Source organism: Mastigoproctus giganteus, chromosome 5 (genome assembly GCF_048544385.1).
Source record: "Mastigoproctus giganteus isolate SK-2022 chromosome 5, ASM4854438v1, whole genome shotgun sequence".
In the NCBI taxonomy this organism is placed as follows: Eukaryota; Metazoa; Arthropoda; class Arachnida; order Uropygi; family Thelyphonidae; genus Mastigoproctus; species Mastigoproctus giganteus.
In genome coordinates, this window is record NC_143579.1 from 136,843,364 (window position 1) to 136,855,741 (window position 12,378).

Sequence of the window (12,378 nt, forward strand, 5' to 3'; positions counted from 1 at the left end):
CCCAGGTTTCCGGCCCCACCACGGGGAGACAGGAGCAGTGTCACTCAACATCAGTGGGATCTAATGTAGTGGTAAGCTAAAAAGGACTTGCATGCAGCTATTCAAATCAAGTACACATATATTACTAATGCAGTTCTCTGTAATGTGTATTCTTACTCTTCCTGTGTACTCAAAACATGAATGCTGTTCAAAGTGTCCCTTGTATTGTTAGCACTATCCAGACACCTTATGAGTAACATCTTTTCCTTTATAAATTCCCTTCAAAAAGGTTTATATTATTCTATTTGACTACTATACCCCATAGGTAAAACTTTTTGCATGAGTATCTATAATTCTTAAACACTATGGATGGCAATGAATCTGGGTGGTGTGCCAAAAAACATAAAATATAATATCAGGCATTCCACACATTTATTTTAATTTAACTTTATACACTTCAAAAATGTCTACCACCAGCCACCTTGAAGACGACTATTTCGCCTGCACAATATAAAAATTTCATACTGTGAAAGTTTGGATATGTATGTCATCCCACTATAATCACCAAATGTTATGCTAAAGGTATTATATACTAACATAATGGATTATCAAATTCTAGAGGACTGAACATTACATATGATCTAAGCAATTTTCATGAATAGTTATTTGTGAAATTTCTTATTTTCCTTAACACAGATAAAGTTAAGTATTACATGGCATATTTCTGTTTTTAATAACGTCACAATTATAAAAATAGACCCAACTCATTAAAAGTTGTTCTGAATATGAATCATTTTTGGTACTAACTACTGTTTTTTACTGGTATTTCTATTTCCAATGCCTGAATGCCCATCTATTTGAATTTTAGTGGTTGTGCCAAACACCAGTTGTAATTACTGTCTGGTGTTAAATTCCAGAGCATAATATGAAATGCAAGTAGCAACACCAAAGTCATTTATAGTCCATGCATATACAGTAAAAATATACAAAAGCTTTAACACCAATGACAATACTAACTACAAGAAACGTGCACACAGCTTTCAGTTTTTGTATGGGTAGCACTGCTGATTATAAAAATTAGTTTCCCTTATAGTCTTGAACAAAGTATCAAAAGTCCAGTGGTGTTAAAAAAAAAAAAAAAAGCATTATACAAAGACACAAATGACAATCTCTTTACTATACTGAAGTCTCTGAGTTCAGCCTTAGCACAAATTTGTTGCTCTTTGGATCAATTACTTCTTCTGTAATGCTAAAATGTGGCAATCGATAAACAGTGGCAAGAAGTGAAACATCGTTTTGGCGTAGCATGAATATACAACCTGGTTCAAGAGGCCGAGACAAAAGAGTATCACATACCAGAGCCCAAGTCTGAACAGGTTTGTTTTCACGGTCATTTTGCAATACAGGACTGGGTATGAGGTACTTCTCCAAGAAAGCTTTGGGACTCATGTCATGACTGAGACAAAGGGCCAAGTGATCCAAGATTGACTGCATTGTGTGCCATGGTTGTTGCCGTGTGATGCGCAGATACTTTTGTAAGGCTCTTGCCATGGACGGGAAAATGGCTTGAGCTGCTTCAGCAGGATCCATTGGAATTGCTGGGCCTGAAATATAAAAAAAAATCAATCAAATTATTGTTTACTATGAGAGCATAAAGCATCCAATTCTTTTCATAAAAAATAAAGAACAAATACAAATAATATTAATATATGACAGTAACAGTAAGTTCAGTAATCTTGAAATTAAGATAAAAACTGAGAAATTGAAAATATAGGCACTCCCCAGCTTACGAAAATTCGACTTCACGTAAGTTTTTGCTGGCCACTGCAAACTTAAAAAAATCATGGAAACATATTTTGCATTCCGTAGGAATAAATGGAGGTATCATGAAAATATATAATAATGTGAACCCAATAACACATTGGGTTTTTTTTGTTTTTTTTTGGTGGTAATTCATTTGAAGACCTCGGAAGCTGAAATTTTTGCTATATAACTAAGCTATTTATCTTGCTAAAAGGGCATTTTTATAATGGAAATTGCACTACACTACCATTGTTATCATATGGTCCGTTATAAGAATCAATTTTGAATGCCTTTGTGACATTTTTCTAAAACACGTTTTTTGGAGGTCACTACCATAAAACAATAAAAACAATTTGCACTTTCCAGTTTATTTGGCTTTTTAGCTGGAATTGTGTGGGTATTATAGTGAAATGAATTCCCCTTCACTGAAATCTTCAATCATATAAAAAACAAATTTTCAGAACCTTCTCTTCATTCCTATTTATTATATTACAATGATGAAGGGAAAAGAGATGGAAGGTGCAAGTGCTAGGAAATTAAACAAAATTGAAGTACGAAGAAGACGAACTAAGAAGAAGAACTAAGAAGTACGAAGCAGGACAAAGTTTGTCATTTATTGTACGGAATTAGGTCTTGCTGCTTCAACAGTGAATACTATTTTAAAGGACAGTGCGTGTATAAAAGAACATGTTTAGAGGATCGACACTGATCACAAAACAGTGTTCAGGTGCTATATCGAAGATAGAAAAGCTATTAATAATATGGACGGAAAATCAGATTCAGAAACGAGTGCCCCTGAATACAATGGTCATTCAAGCAAAAGCAAGAAGTATTTATGAAGATATTAAGGATAAGTACAGCAAACCCCAGGTTAAGCTTGTGGTAAGCAATGGGTGGTTTAATTAATAGGTTCAAGCATCGCACCGGTTTCCAGAACATTAACGTATGCGGTGAAGTCACCAGTGCTGATTCTGCAACTGCAGAGAAATTTTGTGGTGTTGGAAAAAACCCCTTCTAAATCTCCACAGCCCTCAATTTCCACAACGGTGTGCTTATCAGTTGGAGAGTTAATTCTGGCAACAATGCTTGAAAGGTAAAACTTGCTGGCATTATGCCTGTCTCCTCTCTTTTTGTAATTTTATAATTTTGAAATTTTCATTTTGTACACTTTTGTAATTTTTCCTGAGCATGAGATAAAAAAATTGAATAAATAATTCTATTTACACATTTGTTGAACATTTCTTTTTTGCTTCAATCAAATTCAGCGTGCATAGTTGCAAGTGCTGCAAACGTAATCCTTACGCAAGTCCAGGAATGGCTGTACGGCATTTAATCCTAGAATTTAATATTGATGTGTGTGTGTCATCTTGCTAAAAGGTTCATGGTGCATTGTTCTAGAGTTTGCCATTTGGAGAAGAAACTTAACCCCAGGGGCTCACATCTGGTGAGTATGGGCTTGGCACACCCAGGGTCCTGAGCTGGATATCATTATTCTTCTCTTTCTTGGTGAGTTTTTGGTGGGAAGTCATGTCTTGGTCAGTGGTGTAAAGTGTAGCAGAGTGAGAGGAAAGTAAGATATTTTGGGAAGTAAGAGTCGAAACGTCAGTCTGAAGGTGTCTGAAAAATTAGAAGCCTGACAGTATGAGTCGAATTGGAGGTCTGGAGACAATTGGAAAAAGCAGAAAAAGTTCCAGGAAATCCAAAATGGAAGTGATCTCCTTTGTTACTGATGGAAACTGTAAGTAAAAATTTTCCGTATAAAGTTTCTTCCCAAAATATGTCCAGAGGAGCATAATTAAAGGAACTCTCTAGAAGGCAATCAGTGTTCCTGTGTACTAATTACATTTTATTGTAGTTAAATTTTGAGGATGAGTTGTTTGAACTCTGGTAAAAGATGTATGTCAATTTAGAGTGTAACCTGAGACTGGAATTATGAAATCATATTATTGATGTGTGTGTGTGTGCAATCAAGATTTGGATTATTGTGAATAATTCTTGTGTTAATTACAGATATTAGGATGCTTAACTTTACTCAAGAAGGTATTTATTTATATATATATATATATATATATATATATATATGAGTATTATGGAAAGAAAGTTAATAAATTGTAACAATCTGTAACTAATACTTGTTGTTGTTGTTTGGTTTTTAGGAGCATTAGCAACTAAGGCCATATTGCTCCAGGATATGCGGTGGTCATACCCCGACCTTTCCGCATCCTCCGTATTTGGTGGTGACGGGCTCGAACCCCGGTCTAATCAAGAAGCGTGTGCTACGCACTGCTGCTCCTTCCCACCTGGCTACGGAGGCGCCCAAAAACTAATACTTATGGGCCAATGCAGTTGCTAGAGCAATTATGCATTATGACCATGTGTATAAAATATTTTGTATAATATAGAAGATAATTCAAGAAGACATTCCATGCTGCGTTTCTTTAAATGGATTTAAAGAAACGCAAGGGATATAAATATATAAATAAAACTTAATATATATATATATATATATATAAAACTTATCGTTGTTTACCCACAATCTAGATGACTTCAACTGGGGCCAACTACCCAGACTGAAGGGAAAAAACGACAAGGAGTTCTCTGTTTCTGTAATGATCAATATCTGCTAAGATATATAAAAATTCAGAGATTAAGTAATTTGAAGCTAAACCAATTAAAGGTAGTTAAAATATTTTTTGAATCAAAAGAAAGATATTATAAATGTAAGCATATATTGAACATCGTTGACCTGACAGAGAACGCAATTTAATAATTAAAAAGAATAAATGTAAAGTATAAGGCATATCTACCATATCCAGTACATAATGTAACAACCAGTCGTTATGAAATAATAATCCCTCTATGTGGTGACCCCTATGTGATGGATATGGTAAAAATAAATAAATAATTAATTAAAGTTAAGTTAACGCAAAGAGAAACATGCAGATAGAAAGAAGAATAAAAACTAATAGACTAGGAATAATAGAACCTGAACTCCATAAAGGCAAAAATATAGTAGTACAAATAAAAAAGTGTTTTCTTATTTGTATTACCTCGGATTACCTTAATAATTTCAGAGAAATAAGAACAAAGAGTGTAGGATAGCTTAAAGACAATATAAGATATAAGATGTAGATCGGGTATGCCCGGGATCGCAAACCCATTCCTACAGTAGGACCCTGAGCTGAATTTGCATGTCACCTTAGCATGAACTTAAGTATATACAGTGTAATTATAAAATAAGGTAAGATAAAATAAAATAAAATAAATGATACACTATAATTTTCAGGTCGGTGGATACAAGTTTTCTAAGCCGTAAGACACCAAAAAAGCAAAGCGTATCCTATGTACATAATATGCATGGCTCTAAATCCGTAATTATTTTCTGAACCCATTGAAGCAATGGGTTCAGAAAATAAATTTTTGAAATTAATTATATTTATTGCCTTCCTGAAGTGGTATTTCAAGTAAGTGATGAGGAAATTATTATTGTTTATCAACTTATTGTACAATGCTATTATGTTAAAAACACAACCTGGACAGGTTGTGTTTTTATTGCAAACAGAAGCAATCCTCAGGATAAAATGATATTAGCATGCACTGATTTCAATATATTAGCTCTCCAGTTTGTAGGGCCAACTACATTTAAATTAAAGGTGTCTCTTTTATTATATATGTTTACATCTATATTATTATGGAATATTTCTATACGAAGATCCAGGTAATTTGCTATAGTATCAGAACTGTTAGTTTTTTTCCAATACAAGTTTTTCTGGATATAATTTGCTGTAATTCTGAATGAAATGCGGACAATTAAACACACATAGATCATCTACGTATATGAACATAAGTAGGTTATCTTGGAATGTTCTTTCTGTAGAATGTAGATAGAGGTTTGCAATTATGCAGGATGATGGACTTCCCTATGGGAAATAGGGGTGCCATTCATTTGTAAGTATAACGAAGTTCCGTCATATATGTAATTCTTAAAAATACATAAATTTATTAGAGCATCCCAGTAGGTTAAATCAAACTTTATAGCATTTTTATGTTCCAAATACTGTATAGTTTTTGGAGAACATCTTTTAAATTGGCGAGATTGATACTAGCGAATAAACGGTTAAAGTCAAATGTTTGTATTTGCTGAATTTTGTTATTTATTATAATAATTTTATTTACATTATTTAATATAGTTTTAAGTAACTTTTATAACGTTTTACCTGGAATTTTAGCATAACTATCTCTACATAATGTTATGAATCTAAATGCAATAGGTGATTTATGAAATTTAGGTATACCATATATAAATGGATATTTTAGGTTATTGTACTTTAATTTTTTATGCAATGCTATTAGTTTTTTTGATTATTACATTAGGGGAAGATGCTGTGTATTTGTATGTGCTACTGGACTGCAGTTATTGTTATTAAATTATTGTTAATAATTTCTATTATGAATCAACAGGGCTTACCTTTATTTTTGATATAGAAAGCTTCTTTTCCAACTCTCCTTGTCCAACTCGCTAATAATTCATGGGGAAGGCGATATCAATTTTGCAAAACATTGTCATAAAGTTAGATTTTGGAGGTCTAAACAGGCTAATAATTAAGGATCGATTTTTCTTTTTGGACCTGTGGCTAGAATTTTGAGTTAAATTTAGGGGTCTAATAATTGGGTAAGGGGCGGGGGGTAGGAGTTGGGGGTTATTCTCTACATTCCTTAAGTTGGACTAGAACTTTTCGGGGCATCATGTTCACAATTAATCCGAAACTTTTTTTCTTTCCTTATGTTGTAGTATTTGTTCTTCACGCATGCGTATAAATGACCAATCGTCGGACAATAGGAATGGCCTATGGATATTGATTGAAGTTTCATGTAGTTTCATCTCTAAGGTTTCTGCAATGAGTAGTTTGTAGTAGTTGTGTTGAATATTTATAATTTTTGTTTCAGTAAAGCCGAATGTATGTCGTTCATTTATTGCGTGGAATGAAAGTTCCGATGCATTTGAACAACCCGCCCGCACCGAAGCTTCGTGTTGTTTTGCTCGAAGCTGTGCTACTCCCATGGTGGATCCTACGTAGACAGCGTCACAATTTTTGCATGGTATACTGTATACGAGGTCATGCTGTGATTGGAATGTGGTTTGAAGGCCGATTTCTGAAGAATGTGTATAGTTTGTTCATGGGTTTTGCTATGATTTTCATGTCGGTTCCCTTGCATATTTGGTTAAGTTTATTGTACCAGTGCTCGATATATGGGATGGTGATGAAATGTATTTTTTGGTCTTGTTGGATTTTTTTGCTATGTTTGTTGCGAGGTTGTTGTTCTTTATTTTATCACGGGCTATTGTTTTGACTTTGTTTATATAGGTTAGAGGGTAACCCCTATTTGAGAATCTTCTAGTTAGTTCATTTATTTCAGTGTTTAGAGAAATCTGGGTGGAAGAATATTTATAGGCATTTTGAAATTGGTTCAGCATGACCGATTTTTTGTATGGTTGGGGGTGGTAACTGTGGAAGTGCAGAAGCATCCCTTTATTAGTGGGTTTTCTATATATGCTGAAATTTAGTTTTTGGTCTAATCTGTGTATGGTAAAATTAAGGAAATTTATGGAGTGGGATTCTGCTTCAGTTTCTAATTCAAATTTTAGTCTCTGATGGATGTTATTAAAAACCTGTAGAATATTGTTTATGGTCAAATGGTCTGTGATGATTAGGATGTCATCCAGGTATCTTCCGTAATATGTGATCTGTGGTATAAATGGATCAAGATGGATCTTTTCTAATTTGTCTAAGTATAGTTCGGCAATGAGTCCGCTAATGTTTAAGCCCATTGAGAGGCCAAAAATCTGTCTGTATATTTTTTCTTGGAATAGAATGTAATTTGCATTTACTAATAGTTTTGTTAGTTCGAATATTCTGTCTTTGGGGAGTCTGGTGTTATTAATTTTTGTTTTATCATCGTTTAAGTAGGTCCAGACTATGTCTAATGCGTAGGGTACATTTACGTTAGTGTATAGTGAAGTCACATCGAGTGAATATAACTTCCTATCCTCCTTGATATGGAGATCTTTGAGGTTCATGAATAAAGTCACAAAAGTCACAAAGTCACAAAAGTCACACGCAGTCACAAAAGAACTGGATGCAGGGAATAACTTTGATATTATATACTTCGATCTTAGAAAGGCTTTTGATACTGTTGCACATGGAAGACTGCTGCACAAATTGGAGCAGTGTGGCATTGGAGGCAAGTTGCTGCTATGGATAAAGGGGTGGTTGAGGGGGAGAAGACAGAGAGTGGTAATCAATGGACACTGCTCATCGTGGACTAATGTTATTAGTGGAGTCCCGCAGGGTTCAGTATTGGGGCCTTTATTGTTTTCTGTATTTATAAATGATATTGATGATGGTATATCAGGCTTAATGTCCAAGTTTGCAGACGATACGAAGGTTGGCAGGGTTGTCAAGGACACTACTGACACTATGCTGCTGCAACAGGATTTGGAAAGGTTGAGTAGATGGGCTTCGAGGTGGCAAATGAAGTTTAACATTGACAAATGTAAAGTACTACATATGGGAAACAGCAACCCCAGAGCAACGTATCAACTCTGTGGTACTACACTGACAGTGGTAGAGAATGAAAGGGACCTGGGGGTGGTGGTGCAGGCAGATATGAAGTTCTCTGAGCAGTGCAGACGAGCTGCAAGAGTAGCTCATGGTGTATTGTCAATGATATATAGGAATTTTTCTAGCAGGGATAAGGAGGTGATTATTCCCTTGTATAAGGCAATGGTCAGGCCACACCTAGAGTACTGTATACAGGCCTGGAGGCCTCATTTCAGGAAGGATGTAGAGCTGCTGGAACGAGTACAGAGAAGGGCAACTAGATTGGTGAATGGGACAAAGGGGTTCTCTTACGAAGAAAGGCTTAAGTTTTGCAAATTACAGTGTCTGGAAACTAGGTACCAGCGGGGTGATCTGATAGAGGTGTACAAAGCCTTGAATGGTTTGAGCATGCTCAATGCTGATGGGATTCTTCCTCTAGCTCAGAAAAATCACCTGAGAGGGCATAAATTCAAATTGAGGAAAGACAGATGTAGGATAGATGTGCGGAAATTTGCCTTTAGCCAGCGGGTGGTTGGTGGGTGGAACAGACTTCCATCCCTTGTCGTGGAAGTTGATAGCCTAAATAAGTTTAAGGCTCAGCTGGACAGGTATTTCGAACGAACAGAGGGGTGAAGTGGAAGTGGTTATTTTTATTTATTTATGTTACTTTTTTTTTTTTTTTTTTTTTTGGCTGATGCTGCATAAGCTTGCTTTCTTGCATCAAATGCCTCTACTAATGCTAATGCTAATGCTAAAGCATCGTAGTTTTTTATATTATATGTTAGGAGTTCTCGGAGTGGTTTTAGAATAGGGTAGATGAACATGGCTAGGGAGGCAAAAGCTGAATTCTTATATGACACGATGGGTCGTATTGGGTATCCTGTTTTGTGCAATTTTACTTGGCCGAATAACGTTGGGATATTGTATGTGTGGGCTTTAATTTGTTTGAGCTGGGCCATAGTGATGTGGTCATCTTTCCTATAGGTGGTGAGCAATTTGTTATATTTGTTAACTAAGCTGTTGAATTCTGATGGTGCTACTTCTTCATATGTCCTTGTGTCTGAAATGATGGTGTATAATTTATTTATATAGTCTCCTTTATTTAGAATAACTACTGTATCGCCTTTGTCGGCCTTTTGAATAATGATATCTCGGTTTTGTCTAAGTGTGTGTAAGGCTTTTGCTTCTTCTCTATGTCGTTTTGATATTGAGGGGATAGCTTGATTTATGATTCGATTGGTTTGTTGGATTAATACGTTTTTTTGTGGCAAATCTCTGAGAGCGAACTCAAGATCAATAATCATTTGTTTCTTGGGGGGGAATCTTGGCGGTAAATTATTATTTAAACCTTTGTTTAATAGTGCTATTTGCTGAGAAGTTAGCATAACGGATGATACCACGTCAAGCAACATATCACGTCAAGCAACATAGTAAAACTAGCTTTAAAATCTCGATTTAATCTAAAAAAGATATATTTTAAACAGATTCAACGACATCGCAATATTTTTCGAAAACACCTAACCAGTATGGACTGGAATACTCTAAAGCAAACCATTCAATTAAAAATCGACGCCCAATCCACCACATTAGAGCACAGACATAACCTAAAATTACAAGCCCTTAGGGGTTTTCCACACAACAGAGGTCACCATTCGTCACACAATCGTTTTGAGAATCAGAGTGCATGCCGAAACACCAAAAACGCAGAAAAAAAATTCCCACTCCTTCCTCAATAGGAATCTACCACATATTAATGACTTCCGGGCCAATTTAAACACTGGATCCCATAACGACTATAATCCATCAGATAACGTAAAGAACTTATCATCCGTAATCGAGCACGTAAGAGCTCGAATTACGTGCTCGAATTATCGAGCACATAAGAGCTCTCTAGTATCAAATAATTTCTATGTAATATGACTTACACAGCATCTTCCCCTAATGTAATAATCAAAAACACTAATAGCATTGCATAAAAAATTAAAGTACAATAACCTAAAATATCTGTTTGTAATTACCGGAGTAATTACAAAACACTCGTGTATTTCTTTAAGCTGCTTATTTATTAATTTTGTATTATTTAGATTATCCGGTATGAATTACAATTAATTATATTTGTTAAATATGATATTTAGCATTGTGAACAATCACCACATGTGGTATGCCTCAACCGTTATGTTATATTTGTATGCAAATCTTATGCAGTATTTTAATAAATCTAAATATAACAGTTTTTTAAAAGTTGATATATTAATAGTATTTATTTATTAATTAATTTATTATTTTATCACTTAAAACCGAGTGATAAAATATCTCTAAGCTTGGGATATGGGATTATATCTAAATCGCCAGTTATATGTGGTTATGGTTAGGATCTACGTATCTAAGAAATGAAGGCTTGTGGCAAACACACACATCCTATCCAATGTTAATATTGTGAAGGTCTGTAGCTATTATTTTATAGTTACATGCTTTAAGACCAAATGGTTTAGCACATCTAAATTTGATATTAATATGTAAGTTATTAATAGGTAGCAAGTCGTTACGTAAGTTAAGAGTTCTATGTATATCCAAATTATCCATCATTTTATTTTGAAAACATAAGACAAGGACAGAGTTTTCTGGTTGCTTGTTAATATTCAAAATATTAATTCTGAATTTAACAATGTCTAGTATAATGTGCATAAGGTGACAAGATCCAAAGACATAATTATTGGCTTTCCTGCTTAGGGCTTTGAGTGCACTAAGTATAATGCTGAAGAGTGTATTATGTATTTTACCAATGTTTATAGGATCGGTGTCGCAAATTTTAAATAAATCTATACAATCCCCTAGCTGTTCTCAGTCGCTCTTAAATGTTTTAGATTTATATATTTTCTTTTGCATTTAGATTTATGAAGTTTAGCAATTTGAAACATATTATAAACACAAATATCTTTCAAATTATTAGTCATGTATTTTTGATTAAATCTGTTATTCAGTCCATATGGACTGAATAACAGATTTAATCAAATAGTGTTTTATATTGTAACATGCTAATTTCTTCTTGCAGTAATCTTTCATTTGTGTTAATAATTACATTAAGTATTGAAATGAAAATATTACCAAAAGTATGTTTTTGGAAATGTCTAAATTCAATATCATGTTCAAGATTACTAGACTTGTTATTGTAAGTATTAATGTCTGAATGATGTAAATTCATTCTGATATGTAAATTGTTACTGGTTTGACCAATACATTTAACATTGCAAGTACAACAAGTGATCATATATATAACATTATTCATTTTGCAAAATATTTGTGCATTTATATTAATTGTAGCATGATTTGGATGCATATTAGGACAAGTAAGACAATTTGTTATTACGTTAAAATTTAATAAATGGATCTTGAATATTAGAGCCAGAAGCATTATAGGCTAGATTGCTCTGTGAAGTGTGTTTTATTTGTGTGTGTGTGTGTGTGTGTCAGTGTATTAACATAGTTAGGAGCACTATCCAGAGCAGAAATAGTCTCCTCGGTCAAATTTAGTCTACTCTGCCAATGTAGCATGTTATTATAAGAGTTTCTAAGCTGCATATATAATAAGAACAAAGTTATTGTCAATTGTTAATATATAAACCCAAATGCATATTCATAAAATCCATGAAGGTATAAATTAAGAAATAAGAAATAGAGTATGTTATAGAAAAAGCTATCTTAGGTAGAGCACACTGAACCTGAGCAAAGCTTATGTATATATTTGAGTAATATTGAAAGAAAGTTAATAAATTGTAACAAGCTGTAACTAATACTTATGGGCCAATGCAGCTGCTAGAGCAATTATGCATTACAACCATAATGTGTATAAAATATTTTGTATAATATTGAAGATAATTGTTAATTGTCTGCCAGGGGCAAAGGTTGATGACGTTGTAGAGCGAATATCATCTTTTAAGGGCACAAAAGGTGATATAGTTGTACACGTTGGCACTAATAATATTAAGAGTAGGAG

At 34.1% G+C, this 12,378-nt stretch overlaps 1 protein-coding gene across 2 annotated transcripts in view; it reads right to left on the reverse strand.

The window, feature by feature from the left end:
- Positions 1–1,116: 1,116 nt before the first annotated feature.
- Vang (Strabismus domain-containing protein Vang) overlaps positions 1,117–12,378 on the reverse strand; it is a 96,161-nt gene continuing 84,899 nt past the window's right edge. For both annotated transcript variants that reach the window (XM_090374203.1, XM_090374204.1), the window contains one exon: positions 1,117–1,583. In XM_090374203.1, coding sequence (XP_090230329.1) covers positions 1,156–1,583 — 428 coding nt within the window. In that variant the 3' untranslated portion in view covers positions 1,117–1,155. The remainder of the gene's footprint in view (positions 1,584–12,378) is intronic.